At 38.9% G+C, this 17,318-nt stretch overlaps 1 protein-coding gene and 1 long non-coding RNA gene across 2 annotated transcripts in view; one reads left to right on the top strand and one right to left on the bottom strand.

The window, feature by feature from the left end:
• Positions 1-347: 347 nt before the first annotated feature.
• LOC108254801 (myosin heavy chain, fast skeletal muscle) lies at positions 348-12,298 on the top strand. The gene is made up of 41 exons (XM_053674110.1): positions 348-391; positions 528-587; positions 1,013-1,225; positions 1,328-1,471; positions 1,566-1,722; positions 1,823-1,850; positions 1,957-2,068; positions 2,575-2,667; positions 2,769-2,832; positions 3,331-3,429; positions 3,527-3,630; positions 3,721-3,859; positions 3,957-4,075; positions 4,164-4,313; positions 4,395-4,565; positions 4,662-4,968; positions 5,133-5,203; positions 5,726-5,813; positions 5,930-6,047; positions 6,185-6,308; positions 6,530-6,666; positions 6,759-7,014; positions 7,105-7,347; positions 7,432-7,608; positions 7,698-7,843; positions 7,935-8,025; positions 8,112-8,501; positions 8,592-8,718; positions 8,795-8,913; positions 9,338-9,534; positions 9,630-9,813; positions 9,904-10,069; positions 10,153-10,277; positions 10,362-10,670; positions 10,747-10,950; positions 11,048-11,173; positions 11,258-11,428; positions 11,512-11,616; positions 11,700-11,795; positions 11,906-12,037; positions 12,191-12,298. Exons 3-41 carry the CDS (start codon positions 1,025-1,027, stop codon positions 12,209-12,211), a joined length of 5,811 nt encoding a protein of 1,936 aa, XP_053530085.1. The 5' UTR covers positions 348-391; positions 528-587; positions 1,013-1,024; the 3' UTR covers positions 12,212-12,298.
• Positions 12,299-12,435: 137 nt separating this feature from the next.
• The window catches only part of LOC128628741 (uncharacterized), a 68,614-nt gene continuing 63,731 nt past the window's right edge, over positions 12,436-17,318 (bottom strand). The window contains exon 5 of the long non-coding RNA XR_008393175.1: positions 12,436-12,884. This is a non-coding gene — a long non-coding RNA (uncharacterized LOC128628741). The remainder of the gene's footprint in view (positions 12,885-17,318) is intronic.

The following is a 17,318-nucleotide window of genomic DNA, read 5'->3' as shown; positions in this document are numbered from 1 at the left end:
AATAAATAATACCAATCAAAAAAGAGAAATATTTATAAGAAAGGAGACAAGTTTAAGTGTAAATATTTATGCTAATTTTAATATTTAAATTGATAATGCATTGCACTAGAAAATTACTGTTATCTCTACTTTGCATAACAACAAGAAATGACCAGTTATTAATATAATAAAGAAACTGTATATTTTGAAGGAATCCGTCTAAGAAACACCAGCATTTACAATTGTATGACACCAAGGCGTGTCCTTAATACTGTGACATAAAGCAAAAATACACTGCATCATCTAATGCTTCACACCCATATATAGATAGTCAATTCTGCTGAGTGAACGGTAATGCTGCTATAAAACAGGCTCCCCCAAGGACTGAAGGAACCTCAAGCACCCTGCCAAGGTGAGGAAATCTCCACTGCAGTGCTGATGTCTCATGTGCTTGAGAATTATCTTTGTATACTGTTTGATTTGTAAAAATGTTGCATTTCATCAATGTGTTTACACTGTCTAAACTGATATTTACTCCTTTTTTTCAGTGTTTACAATCTGCCAGCCAATCTACCATCTGCCAATTTCTCCTATTGACCCCAAACAAGGTACAGTTCTAAACATCGAAATGGTAAAACAAATGATTGATGTGTATTTATTTACTGTGTATTTTGTCAGGCCGTGTAAAAAACAAAACAAAAAAAAACCAAGGAAATTTCTTTTAAGAGAATAGAATGTATTGTGGGAGGAGGGGATATGTGCTAAAGTGTTGTGAAGAAATACAGACATTCAAACAGTAAGGTTGATGTCAGTATTAATTCAGTGATTTGAGCTCACTGGAAATTTGTGATGAGGGTGAGACAGATGTACTGTGGAAATGAGTCTACTGAAATAGCAAATGAAAAATTGAAGTTAAGCTCATGATCCCTACATGAACTTGATGAATTTATCCCTTCATGATTTCTAAAACACAGACAACTACATGGCTTCATCCAAAGTAAAAAAGGTATGTTTATATAATTTGACTCCACAGTAACCTGCCACCATGGGAGATGGCGAGATGGAATGCTTCGGCCCGGCGGCCATCTACCTCCGGAAGCCGGACAAGGAGAGGATTGAGGCTCAGAACAGACCTTTTGATGCCAAAACTGCAGTGTATGTGACTGATGCAGCCGAGATGTACGTCAAGGGTACACTGAAGAGTAAAGAGGGTGGCAAAGCCATCGTTGAAACTCTGGACAAAAAAGTAAGTGACAAGATAACTGACGCATCTAGAAGTGGCAGGATCCTAGTATATTTCCCTACAGAACCAACCATTATAATGTGTTCTATCACTGTTATTTTATAGACGGTCACAGTTAAGGAAGATGAAGTCTTTCCCATGAATCCCCCAAAGTATGACAAAATTGAGGACATGGCCATGATGACCCACCTCAGTGAACCTGCCGTGCTGTATAACCTCAAAGAGCGTTACGCAGCATGGATGATCTACGTAAGTTTAACAAAGAATTACTCAATTATGAAAGAGAAATAGAAGAGTGTGCAGTGACACAAACTAATGAAAATTTACTCTGACTCTCCTTCAGACCTACTCAGGGTTGTTCTGCGTCACTGTGAACCCCTACAAGTGGCTCCCAGTGTACGATGCTGTCGTTGTGTGTGGATACAGAGGCAAAAAGAGGATTGAAGCCCCACCTCACATCTTCTCCATCTCTGATAACGCCTATCAGTTCATGCTCACTGGTATGATATTCCTCATATTTCTAACTGTAACTATTTGTCACTGTATAAATAGTTGTATGCATTATACAAAATGTATAATGAATTCTAATTACTCCTTTAGATCGTGAGAACCAGTCAGTCCTGATTACGTAAGTTAAAACTCTTAAATGAAAATTCTGAAAAAAATGACACATAAAGATACATTCCTAGATGCTCTTGTATTGAAAAGTAATTTACAGTCTGTGCTGCCCCCAGTGGAGAATCTGGTGCAGGAAAGACTGTGAACACAAAACGTGTCATTCAGTACTTCGCAATGGTTGGCATGACTACACAGAAGAAGGCAGAGCCTACTCCTGGAAAAATGCAGGTAAGCGAACAATTATTACTGATATACAGTACTGTGCAAAAGTCTCAGACACCCCTTTTTTTTTAGTAAAAACATTGCTATAGATTTTTTATTTTATGACTTCTACATTATCGAGTCAGTACAAAAACATTTTATATTTCCAAACATTAGTTTTCCTGCACAAAATTAAATGTAATATAAAAATGTTTGTATGTCAGTAAAGAAACCAGCGTATTAAGTGGTAAGAGACACTTTTCAGACAAAAACATAATGAAGGCTGCTGGATTTTGCTGCAAAAATAAGAAGTATGTGTGACGGTTAAAGTCTCTGCAAGACGCTCAGAAAAACTTACCAGTTAATTTCCTTATAAAACTGCACAAATTCTACCTAAGACTCCTTTTTTTTAAGCAAAGGGTCCTCACACCAAATATTGTTTCATTTATTACTGTTATATATAAACATATATGTATATATAAATAAAAATCAGAAGTCAGAATCCTCAATTAAATACCTGCCATCATCACTAGGGTTCACTGGAAGACCAAATTGTTGCAGCCAACCCCCTGCTGGAGGCTTATGGTAATGCCAAGACTGTGAGAAATGACAACTCCTCTCGTTTTGTAAGTTCACACATACTGGATGTATAAATCACAGATTGTGTACGCAGCCATGTGACTAAAATATATATCAAATACATACAATATATATTTTTCATTTACAGGGTAAATTCATCAGAATTCACTTTGGCCAAACTGGCAAGCTGGCCTCAGCTGATATTGAAACCTGTAAGTATTAACAACTATGAAGATTCCTGAATATCATGGAATATTCATTTAAAATCTTTTAGATGTACAAAAAGAGAATGAACTAAAAAAGAAAAGAGAGAGAAAGTGGTATTTTACTACTATCTGAAAAGTGATTATGGTAATTCATTCTACTAACTAATGGAGAAGCTATAATTACAAGGTGATAAAGGCAAACGGCACCAAAGGCCCACTGATAACTTACTGGCTTAGCGCTTATATATATTCTAAAACTTCCAGTTGTGAATATAAAAATACGAAGCTACATTAATACAAATGATGAAAAACTCCAGTCAGTAATGCAGGAAAAAGAAATAACAGTCCAATCACTGACAGTTCATAATTCTGAACACAGTGCATAAAGGTGCAAGCACACCTGGAAAAACTGTTCAAAGACATTTATCTGATTACTGATCAGATTTAAGAATATTATAAAATAAACATGAGACAGTGCTTAACAAAATCAATTCTTGCCAACAGACCTGCTGGAAAAGTCCAGAGTCACCTTCCAGCTGTCTGCTGAGAGAAGCTACCACATTTTCTACCAGCTCATGACGGGACACAAACCAGAGCTGCTTGGTAGGAATTCTCATGAGCTGTAATGTTGCCAAAATCCTGTTACATTAGTTTAAGGAACAAATTTGTATGAATACCAACTATTTGTATCCTTATACAGAGGCACTGCTCATCACCACCAACCCCTACGACTACCCTATGATCAGCCAGGGTGAAATCACAGTCAAGAGCATCGATGATGTTGAGGAGTTCGTTGCCACAGATGTGCGAAAAATGATTTGCTCTAATTTCACAAAAGAAATGTGTGTGTCAATTATAAAGATACACGACTAATCTCTCCTTCTCATCACACAGACGGCCATTGACATCCTCGGCTTCAGCGCTGATGAGAAAATTAACATATACAAGCTGACCGGTGCTGTGATGCATCATGGAAACATGAAGTTCAAGCAGAAGCAGAGGGAGGAGCAGGCTGAGCCTGATGGCACTGAGGGTACAAATAAAATCACAAGACTTATTTAGTCTGTCAAAATATAAATGATAATATATATCAAATTCTTGATTTTTATTACAACTTTTTTTCACTTCAGTTGCTGATAAAATCGCCTACCTTCTGGGCCTGAACTCAGCTGACATGCTGAAAGCTTTGTGCTACCCCAGAGTCAAGGTCGGAAATGAGTTTGTGACCAAAGGCCAGACTGTTCCTCAGGTAATGTCTGTGAGAATGAAGCTTTGTTTGTATAGAAAGCACAAATTACAGGACAATACTCAATAAGGTTAACTTTTACATTATTCAGGTGAACAATGCTGTCAGTGCCCTCTGCAAATCCATCTATGAGAAAATGTTCTTGTGGATGGTCGTGCGAATTAATGAGATGCTGGACACAAAGCAACAAAGACAGTTCTTCATTGGTGTGCTGGACATCGCTGGATTTGAGATCTTTGATGTAAATATTTGTTTTTCTCCATGAAGAGTGTTCCACTGGTTTAAACAATAATTTGGAAATGTCTAATATATTGATCTACAGTTCAACAGCTTGGAGCAGCTCTGCATTAACTTCACAAATGAGAAACTGCAACAGTTTTTCAACCACCACATGTTCGTGCTGGAACAAGAGGAGTACAAGAAAGAAGGTATTGTGTGGGAGTTCATTGACTTCGGTATGGACTTGGCTGCCTGCATTGAGCTCATTGAGAAGGTAAGGTGTTTCAATGAAGTACAGTTTAAACAAATTGCTAACTATCCAACCTGTCTTCCTTGTCATTTGACTAATAAAAATTAATATTACCAACAGCCAATGGGCATCTTCTCCATTCTTGAAGAGGAGTGCATGTTCCCCAAGGCTTCTGACACAACCTTCAAGAACAAGCTTTATGACCAGCACCTTGGAAAATGTGCCTGCTTCCAAAAGCCAAAGCCCGCCAAAGGCAAAGCTGAGGCCCACTTCTCCCTGGTGCACTACGCCGGCACTGTGGACTACAACGTTAATGGCTGGTTGGACAAGAACAAGGATCCACTGAATGACTCTGTTGTGCAGCTGTACCAGAAAGCAGCAAACAAACTGTTGTGCCACTTGTATGTAGCCCATGCTGGTGCCGATGGTAAGATTAACATTGATAAGGTTAATAATTTTCACTATACAAGCACAGAATAAGCTGATAATCAGACTTTTCACTTTCAGTAATTAAGATGTTTCTGGACTGAGAAAGTAAGAGTATAATAAAATAAGGAAAACAATAACCGACTAATTTGTATTTGTCAACAGCTGATAGTGGTGGTGGAAAGAAAGGCAAGAAGAAGGGTGGTTCCTTCCAGACTGTGTCTGCTCTGTTCAGGGTGAGAACAATTTAACAGAAACTATGTTAACATAAAAGGTTGAGTGAATGGATTCCACATTTTACATACATTTTAGTCTCAGCAACAGGATGAAATACATGACATTTACTGTAAAAACTAACATAACAGATGCAAGAGTCCTATCAGAGTGTAAATAACAGTAAACATCAGTTTCACTTCATACCAGAGTTTACAATTCCTCTGCTTGTGTTTTTAAGAATCCCTTAAAATATTAAAAATATTATTATATTATTTAGATTCCCATCTGACCTCCACCCATCCTCACAATTCCTTTTGATGTTTGAAAATCTGTAACATTAAACTTGTTTCCCGACCGTGTGTTTTGTATCCACATGTAGTTCAGCATTCTTGCTCAGAATTTATGCAAAGATTAAAATTATTGAAAATATACTAGTTTACCTCAGTTTCCTCTACTCTAGTTTAGCTGTGTACAGGCTATTATTATTATTATTATTATTATTATTATTATTATTGCTAAACTGCTGAATGTAAAACTCACAGGAGAACTTGGGTAAGCTGATGACCAACTTGAGGAGCACTCACCCTCACTTTGTGCGTTGCTTGATTCCAAATGAGTCCAAGACTCCAGGTGGGTATTCTTATTTTCTTACATTTTTACTAGTAAATACACAACAACATACCTATGAATGTCTTTGACTGTAAGAGTTTTTGCTAAATATTGTACCACTACACTGTACACGCTAGGTCTGATGGAGAACTTCCTGGTCATCCACCAGTTGAGGTGTAATGGTGTGCTGGAGGGTATCAGAATCTGCAGAAAGGGATTCCCAAGCAGAATCCTCTATGCTGACTTCAAACAGAGGTAATCTGAATCACAAATATAATTTAAGGTAATGGAAGAACACCTGAAAATACCCTTTGCTTCTACACATGGGTTGTGGGCCAAGAAATGAAAATGTGGGTACATTATGTATTCTGAAATACATGTTTCTATTTCAGATACAAAGTCTTGAATGCCAGTGTCATCCCAGAGGGACAGTTCATTGACAACAAAAAAGCTTCAGAGAAACTCTTAGGCTCTATCGATGTAGATCATACGCAGTACATGTTTGGACACACCAAGGTGTGTAGTTTTGTTAGAACAAAAGTATTAATGTTGGTACTGAAAAGTTTCATTTCCTGTAAAATGCAACTCAAGAGAGCAGCCACCATTTAAATTCTACAATACCCAGTACTAATTATAACACAGGTCATTATGTATTTCTATTGCTGTATTTCTATTGCTGTATTTTCTTAGGTAAAGACTCAGATCATCATTTTTTTCCAACCTTCCCAAACCTGCAGGTGTTCTTCAAAGCCGGTCTGCTGGGTACCCTTGAGGAGATGCGAGATGAGAAATTGGCAACACTGGTGACCATGACTCAGGCTTTGTGCCGTGGCTACCTCATGAGGAGGGAGTTTGTCAAGATGATGGAGAGGAGGTATATTTAGATGAACAAAGCATTAAACCTAAGTACAAAACAAAAATAAACATAGGTAGGTGCATACTGACCGTGTTCATCTTAAATTCCAGAGAATCCATCTATTCCATCCAATACAACATCCGCTCATTCATGAATGTGAAACACTGGCCATGGATGAAGCTGTACTTCAAGATCAAGCCTCTTCTCAAGTCTGCAGAGACTGAGAAGGAAATGGCTGCCATGAAGGAGAACTTTGAGAAAATGAAGGAGGACTTGGCAAAGGCACTGGCCAAGAAGAAAGAGCTTGAGGAGAAGATGGTGTCTCTGGTACAGGAGAAAAATGACCTGCAACTCCAAGTATCAGCTGTGAGTATTTTAAACAGAGTTGGTAAAATTTCACTGGAATTTGGATAACCTCAATAATCTTTAACAAACAAAAAAAAATCATCATAACAGGAAACTGAGAACCTTGCTGATGCTGAGGAAAGGTGTGAGGGGCTCATCAAGAGCAAGATCCAGCTCGAGGCCAAGCTCAAAGACACAACTGAGAGACTGGAGGATGAGGAGGAAATCAATGCTGAGCTGACTGCCAAGAAGAGGAAACTGGAGGATGAGTGCTCTGAGCTGAAGAAGGATATTGATGACCTGGAGCTCACCTTGGCCAAAGTGGAAAAGGAGAAACATGCCACTGAGAACAAGGTTGAAATTAATTAAGTGAAGTGAATATTTTGTACTTTTTTAATATTTAAACAGACAACTTATTATTTTAATGCTCTTTCACAGGTCAAGAACCTCACTGAGGAGATGGCCTCTCAGGATGAGAGCATTGCCAAGCTCACTAAGGAGAAGAAAGCCCTCCAAGAGGCACACCAGCAAACTCTGGATGATCTCCAGGCAGAGGAAGACAAAGTCAACACTCTGACCAAATCAAAGACCAAGCTTGAGCAACAAGTGGATGATGTAAGACTTTAGTATTCTATTTTTAATGAAATATTTCATAAATGTGTTATAGATTATCAGTTGAAACTCTAACACGCTCACATACACAGCTTGAGGGTTCTCTGGAACAAGAGAAGAAACTGCGTATGGACCTTGAGAGAGCCAAGAGGAAGCTTGAGGGTGACCTGAAACTGGCTCAAGAGTCCATAATGGACCTGGAGAATGACAAGCAGCAGTCTGATGAAAAGATCAAGAAGTGAGTGAGTGTAAAAGAAATTATATATTCTAGAAAGAAATATATAACTCTTGATAACATCATGTTTGTTTTTCTTGTTTCAACAAAACAGGAAGGACTTTGAAATAAGTCAACTTCTGAGCAAGATTGAAGATGAACAGTCACTGGGAGCTCAACTTCAGAAGAAGATCAAAGAACTCCAGGTAAAAATGAGTTCTGAAACAGGTTGACAGTAAGCTCTGCAAGCAAGGCCATTCATTCAGACAAATCAAACTTTTTTCCACCTTAGGCTCGCATTGAAGAGCTGGAGGAGGAAATTGAGGCTGAGCGTGCAGCTCGTGCTAAAGTTGAGAAGCAGAGAGCTGATCTCTCCAGGGAACTTGAGGAGATCAGTGAGAGGCTTGAGGAAGCTGGAGGTGCCACTGCTGCTCAGATCGAGATGAATAAGAAGCGTGAGGCCGAGTTCCAGAAAATGCGTCGTGATCTGGAAGAGTCCACTCTGCAGCATGAAGCCACAGCTGCTGCACTCCGCAAGAAACAAGCTGACAGCGTTGCTGAGCTTGGAGAGCAGATCGACAACCTTCAGCGTGTCAAACAGAAGCTGGAGAAGGAAAAGAGTGAATACAAAATGGAGATAGATGACCTCTCCAGTAACATGGAGGCTGTGGCAAAATCAAAGGTATCAGAATGAACTTTACTTCTTATAGCTGACTCATTAGAAAAATTAATAATTAATAATTACTATGAAACTTATCCTATTATGCTTTAGGGTAACCTAGAAAAAATGTGCCGCACCCTTGAGGACCAACTGAGTGAACTCAAGACCAAGAACGATGAGAATGTTCGCCAACTGAATGACATTAACACACAGAAAGCACGACTTCAGACTGAAAATGGTGAGTATTTCAACTTAATATATAATCAAAATATTGATGTCTATCACAAAGCTAACGCCACTGTTGTTGGTGACAGGTGAACTTGGCCGGCAACTGGAAGAGAAAGATGCACTTGTGTCCCAGCTTACAAGAGGAAAACAAGCTTACACTCAGCAGATTGAAGAACTCAAGAGAGTCACCGAGGAGGAAGTGAAGGTAAATAATGAAACTAATTAAACAAATCTGTCCAGTCCATTAATGCAGGGGTTCCCAAACTTTTCCAGGGCAAGGCCCCCCAAATGGCATTAGCATTTGACCGAGGCCCCCCTTTTGCAAGATGTCTTTAAAACACAATAAAAATATATCCCCCTTTGTTTTTATTATTAATAATTACATGTTACATCTTTACTTTACAATACATTAGGAATTGAGTGTGTGTGTGTGTGTGTGTGTGTGGTTGTCTGAGAGTGAGAAATAGAAAACATATTAGTGGGAGGGATGGGCACACCAAATTGTTGAGTCCCCCCTGGCGCCCCCTGGTGCCCCCCACTTTGAAAACCACTACATTAATGTACATGTGGTAGTGTGCTTAAAACAATCCGTATGAATGAGTGAACTGAAAATAAAAACTTATCTTTAGGCCAAGAACGCCCTGGCCCATGCTGTCCAATCAGCCAGACATGACTGCGATCTGCTCAGAGAGCAGTTTGAGGAAGAGCAGGAGGCCAAGGCTGAGCTTCAGCGTGCGATGTCCAAGGCCAACAGTGAGGTGGCTCAGTGGAGAACCAAATATGAGACTGATGCCATTCAGCGTACCGAGGAGCTTGAGGAGGCCAAGTAAATTCATACCACAGTTAAAAACAGTTGTGTCTAAACAAATAATACGCATCATAGCCAAATATACAACATATTGCTGATTCACCCCCCTATAGGAAAAAGCTTGCTCAGCGTCTACAAGAGGCAGAGGAATCCATTGAAGCTGTGAACTCCAAGTGTGCTTCTCTGGAGAAGACCAAGCAGAGACTGCAAGGTGAAGTGGAGGACCTCATGATTGACGTTGAGAGAGCCAATTCTGTGGCTGCTAATCTTGACAAGAAGCAGAGGAACTTTGACAAGGTGAACATCTGTTACTTGACCAAAAATACACAAGTTATTAAACTGGTACAAGCATAAAGTTTACATGATCCTATTTAATGCGACATTTAGGTCTTGGCAGAATGGAAACAGAAGTATGAGGAAGGCCAGGCTGAACTGGAGGGGGCTCTGAAAGAGGCTCGCGCTCTCAGCACTGAGCTCTTTAAGATGAAGAACTCATATGAGGAAGCTCTTGACCACCTGGAGACTCTGAAAAGGGAGAACAAGAATCTCCAGCGTAAGTTAAACAGAAATTCACATGTAAAATAGTAGCACCCTTAAAATGAAACCAAACTAACAGAAATTCTCTCGCTTCTGCAGAGGAGATCTCTGACCTGACTGAACAGATTGGTGAGACTGGAAAGACCATCCATGAGCTGGAGAAGGCAAAGAAGACAGTGGAAACTGAGAAATCAGAAATCCAGACTGCTCTTGAAGAAGCTGAGGTAACGATGCATAACTGCAAAAAGCAAAAATGAAATAAAACTTGATATGCATTATATTGTTCAACATTCAACATATTTCCTAAGGGTACACTTGAACATGAAGAGTCCAAGATCCTTCGTGTCCAGCTTGAGCTCAACCAGGTTAAGAGTGAGATTGACAGGAAGCTTGCTGAGAAGGATGAGGAGATGGAGCAGATCAAGAGAAACAGCCAGAGGGTGATTGAGTCCATGCAGACTACTCTGGACTCTGAAGTTAGGAGCAGGAATGATGCTTTGAGGGTCAAGAAGAAGATGGAGGGAGATCTCAATGAAATGGAGATTCAGCTGAGCCATGCCAACCGCCAGGCTGCTGAGGCACAGAAACAGCTCAGAAATGTCCAAGGACAGCTCAAGGTGCACCTCCATTTGTTTTTCAATGGTTAAAAGCTATCTATCTTCAGGCATCAATTAACTATTCCATTTACATCAGGATGCCCAACTGCACCTTGATGATGCTGTCAGAGGACAGGAAGAAATGAAGGAGCAGGTGGCCATGGTGGAGCGCAGGAATAACCTGATGCTGGCAGAGATTGAGGAACTCAGAACTGCACTGGAGCAGACAGAGAGAGGCCGCAAAGTGGCTGAGCAGGAGCTGGTTGATGCCAGTGAGCGTGTGACACTGCTGCACTCTCAGGTAGGATCTACTAGCTGTTCCGATGTTGCTCTTTGCTGTTTCTTTGATATTTTGTGACAAAAACCACCTAATTTCATCTTGTTACCCTTTTTGACAGAATACCAGCCTGATCAACACCAAGAAGAAACTTGAGGCTGATCTGGTGCAGGTCCAAGGTGAGGTGGATGACACTATCCAGGAGGCCAGAAATGCTGAAGAGAAGGCGAAGAAGGCTATCACAGATGTGAGTGTTTCACTTAATAGAAACGATAACACTGTGATTTACAGTTAACCTGAAAACTAAATTCATGACATGGTCAAACACTAGGCTGCCATGATGGCAGAGGAGCTGAAGAAAGAGCAGGACACCAGTGCTCACCTTGAGAGAATGAAGAAGAACCTTGAAGTTACAGTCAAAGATCTGCAGCACCGTCTGGATGAGGCTGAGAATCTTGCCATGAAGGGTGGAAAGAAGCAGCTCCAGAAACTGGAATCTAGGGTATATTGCAATCCTTAAACATGGGGTACAACTAGCAAATCATTTTATTAGAAGGTTTTCTACAAATGAAATGTCTGCTCTAGGTGCGTGAACTGGAGAGTGAGGTCGAAGCTGAGCAGAGACGTGGCGCTGAAGCCGTTAAAGGAGTCCGCAAGTATGAGAGGAGAGTGAAGGAGCTCACCTACCAGGTACAAAATATATTTGGCAATATGAAGCATATATCAAGCACAATTTAAACAAGCAAAACCTTAATAACCACCGATCTTTACAGACTGAGGAGGACAAGAAGAATGTGAGCAGACTGCAGGATCTGGTGGACAAACTGCAGCTGAAAGTGAAGGCCTACAAGAGGCAGGCTGAGGATGCTGTAAGTTCATAACCTACACTGGTCATTCATGTAGTGCATAACAATGACAAACATGCTGGTATTTTACTTAATTTAACAACACTAAATTGGATATTGCTTGCCAATCACAGGAGGAGCAGGCCAACACTCACCTGTCCAGGTACAGGAAAGTGCAGCATGAGATGGAGGAAGCTCAGGAGCGTGCTGACATTGCTGAGTCCCAGGTCAACAAGCTGAGAGCCAAGAGCAGAGATGCTGGAAAGGTATTCAATTTAATTCATTTAAATATAGTTTTCAAATACTACCATTGTGTATTTTTAAGAACATAGTTGGAAGCATACAAAATATTTAATAATCATATATTGATTACTGCATTATTTTTAAGGTAAACTGAACACACGTTTACTCATTTTTAGGGGAAGGAGTCAGCTGAATGAGAAGACAAGACAAACAATCATATAATATGCAATTGTTCTGTCCTTGCTTAAGTTATAAGTTCAATAAACTTCAGCTTGTCAGCTTCAGAGTGAGCTTGTTTATTCGGTTCCTTCAGTGAAGCAAATTCACTAAAATGTTGAAAATAGAGCACTTTAAAAATCTTGAAACACAAACTTCCACCTACAAAAAGAAACTTTCATATGAATGTACTGTTCCTAATTTGAGTACTGTTCTAGAGGGAACTCAAAAATATATTGAACATATAGAGTAGGAGTAGAACATTTATTACATAATCTCAGGTATAGACCCAGCTGGAGTAAAGTAAAAACCTGTTACTCTGAGCTCAACAACTTAAAAATGTCCAACAAAAACAAAAATAAAGTTTAATAAAGAAGCATTGTAGCGAAACTCACAGCCGTGGCAGGCAGAGCACGGACACAGAGAGGCGATTGGTGGGGAATTAGCGCACGTGTATTTACAAAACAGGAAAAAAAACAGCAGTGTGAAGGGAAGGGGTGAAGGGAGTGAGGGATGTGTCGGTGGCGGTCTGGTGATCCCTCTTCCCAGCTGAGATTGTCAATAGAGGGAGAAAACAAGTAGGGGAAAACATCCACAGAGGGGCAGTGATGTTGGGCAGCCGGGGAGCGTTGTCTTCCTTATCGGCAGAGTCTTCTGAAAAAGTTCACAAAAGAACCCACAGAGTAAGCCGTTTTAATATGAGGAGACTGCTCACTTCGCTACACCTGGCATGCCCTTTCATACTCTGCCGATGTCTCCTAGATGGTTGAGAGCCGCAGCTGCAATTAGCGATCACCAGCCACGTGTGTCTAAAACACTAGAGGTGCTGAAAGGGAACTGTCCTTTCAGCGCCCCAGCGGCAGTCGTGCAAAGAGTGTTATTCCTCTTTTGGGCGTGTACCCTTGGTCTGACGTCACAACACTTAAACATATAAAGTGCGATCTAAAAATATTCCCACATGCACTTTGCATTACCTTTATAGTAAATGTCTTTATTGTTGTGTGCCTAGGCCTCACTAAAAGGCACTTGAGCAGTTGTTGGAACTGTCAAAAAGCACCATAAGGAATCTCAGATCTCGAGGAACTAAAATCTAACTCTTTGGCCTGAATGCCAAGCCTCATATAAGGAAGAAACCAGCTACTGCTCATCACCTGGCCAATCCCTTCCGTCCAGTGACACATCATGCTGGGAAGGAATTTACAAATCAAAGTACTGATGCATCCTTGTGGAAAACCTGCTCAGGAGTGCCCAGGACCATAGAGTGGGTTAAGGATCACTTTCCAACACAACAATGACGCAAATCACACAGCCAAGATAACAGAGGAGTGGCTTTCAGACTGCATCCATAGAATAGACATATGTGAACGTCCTTGGGTGGCTGAGACAGTGCATGGACTAGAAACCAATTAAACATTCCTGGAGAGACCTAAAACGAGTAAAACAGTGATGCACCTAATCAGAGAGAGCATGTCCCCAAATCTCCAAATCCAGGCTAGGAGCATTATACCCAAGAAGACTTAAGACTGTAATCTGTAAAAAGTACTGAGCAAAGTAACGAAATGAGGAAAATGGAATGGAAAACTTTTTTTTTTTAGATGAATTATACAGAAATAAAACTATAAAAGCCCCTTTGTAGTTGAGGTCTGAAAATGAACAAAGATATGTTTTTTATTCACCATCAGGAGAGGCCTAAATAACAAAGCTTCCTGAATCTAGGCAGAAATCTCGAGCTATGAGAACTGTATGAGTTTCTATATCTGTATTTTTTCCTACTAAGGGCATAGCATTCTTGATATTGGGTTTCAATTTATTCCAGTGTAACTCAAATGCATCTGCCAGAAATATATTATTTTTCCATTGTAGAAGCAGATTATAGTTATAGAATGGTATTAAACATGAGCCAATATTTTGGCACATTAATTTGATCCCCCGCTAATCATCAAGAGTATAGCCATAAGACCAAACACAAATATGTCTTGTGACTTTGGTAAAAAAATAAATAAATAAATAAATAAATAAAATTACAACATAACAATCAAATTGGAAATATTCCATTATGCATAAATATTTTAGACAAGAAATTGTGTGAGCATTACATAAACCTTTTCATAAGGTTTTGTTGTTTTCCAGGGTCGTTTCCTTGTTGTTATTTTATATATATATATATATATATATATATATATATATATATATATATATATATATATATATATATATATTTATTTTAAGTATTCTGAGAATATGTCACTGAAGAATACTCGATTACATCATACATGATCGTACATTATAAACCTGAAAAAAAAGGTTAGTATAAAATTACAAATATTAACACATCAAATTAATTACATTTTGAAAATACAGCATGAATGAGAATGATTCAAATATCCATCAACAACGGCTGCTCTCAAATTATGACCCTCAACAGCTTCTTGAAGACACGAAGGAACGGATTGCCAGAGTGAAGAACAGGAATAACCTGATGCTGACTGAGGAAATGAGGTTAAACAGGAGCTGCTCGATGCAGGAGAGCATGTGGCAATGCTGCAGTTTCAAGGTTAGTTAGATCAGCATGTTATGTCACTGCTTTGTAAATGATCCTAATGACCTTGTTGATTTACTTTTCAACATTATACAGTGGTGCTTGGAAGTCTGTGAAGCCTTTAGAATTTTCTATATATATCTGCATATATATATATATGACCTAAAACATCATCAGATTTTCACACAAGACCTAAAAGTAGACAAAGAGAACCCGATTAAACAAATGAGACAACAATATTATACTTGGTCACTTATTTATTGAGGAAAATGAAGCAATATTACATAACCTCCAGGATTAGCAGTTCATTTGAACGTGAAATTAGAGTCAGGTGTTTTCAATCAATGGAATGAACAAAGGAGGAAATATTTCAGACAACAGAAGTGAGAAAACAGACTATGTATACATTGTGTGAGCATTACATAAACACTATGCATTTTCATAAAGTTCTATGCTTTTCCAGGGTGGTTTCCTTGTTTTTTTGTTTGTTTGTTTGTTTGTTTTGAGTATTCTGAGAATATGTCACTGAGGAATACTTAATTACATTATACATGATCGTACACTATAAACCTGAAAAGAAAAGGTTAGTATAAAATTGCAAATATTAAGACTTCAAAATAGTTAGGTTTTGAAATTAGAGTGAATGAGAATGATTCAAATATCCATCAACAAGTCAAGTGGGTTTTTATTGTCATTCCTCTATATAACTAGTATACATTGGAATGAAATGATGTTTCTTCAGGACCATGGTGAAACACATTACAATACACAAGACTACATAAAGTGCAAATAGACAACAGTGTGAGACAAGTGCAAAACAATAAATACACAAAACTAAAGAATGAAAACACAGGACAGTACATACACAGTATGGACTGTAAACTGTAAGCTATTATGTAACGTAGCAGCACAAGTATAGCAGCAATACTGGCAGCAAAAACAAGTTCCATAGTATAAAGTGACTGATGCAGCTATATAAAGTGCAGTGTGCAGTAGTAACTGAGTTTTACTGCGTTTGTAAGTCTATTTTTAGGACTTGTGTGAAAATCTGATGATGTTTTTAGGTCATATTTATGCAGATATATACAAAATTCTAAATTCTATAGGTTCACAAAGTTTCAAGCACCACTGCATAAAGTTGAAAAGGAAATCAACAAGGTCATTAGGATCATTTACAAGGCAGTTATACAACATGCTGATCTAACTAACCTTGAAACTGCAGCATTGCCACATGCTCTTTGGCACCAAGCAGCTCCTGTTTGGCCTCATTTCCTCAGTCAACAACAGCTGCTCTCACATTATGACCTTCAACAGCTTCTTTAAGACACGAAGGAACGGATTGCCAGAGTGAAGCACAGAAATAACCTGATGCTGACTTAGGAAATGAGGTTAAACAGGAGCTGCTCGATGCTAGAGAGCATGTGGCAATGCTGCAGTTTCAAGGTTAGTTAGATCAGCATGTTATGTCACTGCATGGTAAATGATCCTAATGACCTTGTTGATTTACTTTTCAACATTATACAGTGGTGCTTGGAAATCTGTGAAGCCTTTAGAATTTTCTATATATATCTGCATATATATATATATGACCTAAAACATCATCAGATTTTCACACAAGACCTAAATGTAGATAAAGAGAACCCGATTAAACAAATGAGACAAAAATATTATACTTGGTCACTTATTTATTGAGGAAAATTATCCAGGATTACATATCTGTGAGTGGCAAAAGTATGTGGAAACAGAGTTTGGACTCCACCAATCCACAGTGTACAAATGGAGGAAATTCAAGACCATTGTTACCCTCCCCAAGAGTGGTCTACCAAGTCCACAAGATCACAAAGGAACCCAGAGGAACTTCTAAGCAGCTGAAGGCTTCTCTTACATTGGATAATGTTCATGAGTCCACCATCAGGAGAACACTGAATAACAATGTTGTGCAAGGCAGGACTGCAAGGAGAAAGCCATTGCTCTTCAAAAAGAACATCTGCAATTTGCTAAAGATCACCAAGTATAATAATTTTGTCTCATTTGATTAACTGGGTTCTTTTTATCTACTTTTAGGGCTTTTAGGACTGATGTTTTAGGTCACATTTATGCAGAAATTTAGAAAATGTACAAACTTTCAAGCACCACTGCAATACCATATAATAATGAATTCACAGTTTATCTACCAACCATGATCTGGTTTTATCATTTACAGAGTATAGTCCATCCTTTAGTAGTCTGATGTATAATGTATAATGATCATTATCTCAACTCAAATCCAGTCTACTTTACTCTGTTCAGATGTCATTTTCACCTTCGGATTGTGTACAAAAGGAATTATAGCACATCCAACACTATGACACTGTACGTGATTTTCTTGCCACACAATTAACATTCCTAGACAGAGTTACAGAGCAAGGTATTTTCTGGCCTACACGGAAAAAAATTCTTACATATTACTATCAAAAATATTTGGAGATAAGAGAAAGGGAACAGGATATCACACATTATCTCAAAACATAATAAAAAACAGAAGTGGTGTACTATTAAAATGATTCTAT

Source organism: Ictalurus punctatus, chromosome 21 (assembly GCF_001660625.3).
Source record: "Ictalurus punctatus breed USDA103 chromosome 21, Coco_2.0, whole genome shotgun sequence".
In the NCBI taxonomy this organism is placed as follows: domain Eukaryota; kingdom Metazoa; phylum Chordata; class Actinopteri; order Siluriformes; family Ictaluridae; genus Ictalurus; species Ictalurus punctatus.
The sequence above is the reverse complement of the archived record's forward strand: the minus strand, read 5'-3'. Positions and strand labels throughout refer to the sequence as shown.

Bases quoted from the DNA above. Each gene is read 5' to 3' on its own strand.
- LOC108254801 (XM_053674110.1), top strand. From the start codon at position 1,025: ATGGGAGATGGCGAGATGGAATGCTTCGGCCCGGCGGCCATCTACCTC. The intron at 7,348-7,431 runs GTTGAAATTAAT...GCTCTTTCACAG, and splicing joins AACATGCCACTGAGAACAAG to GTCAAGAACCTCACTGAGGA. The intron at 8,914-9,337 runs GTAAATAATGAA...ACTTATCTTTAG, and splicing joins TCACCGAGGAGGAAGTGAAG to GCCAAGAACGCCCTGGCCCA.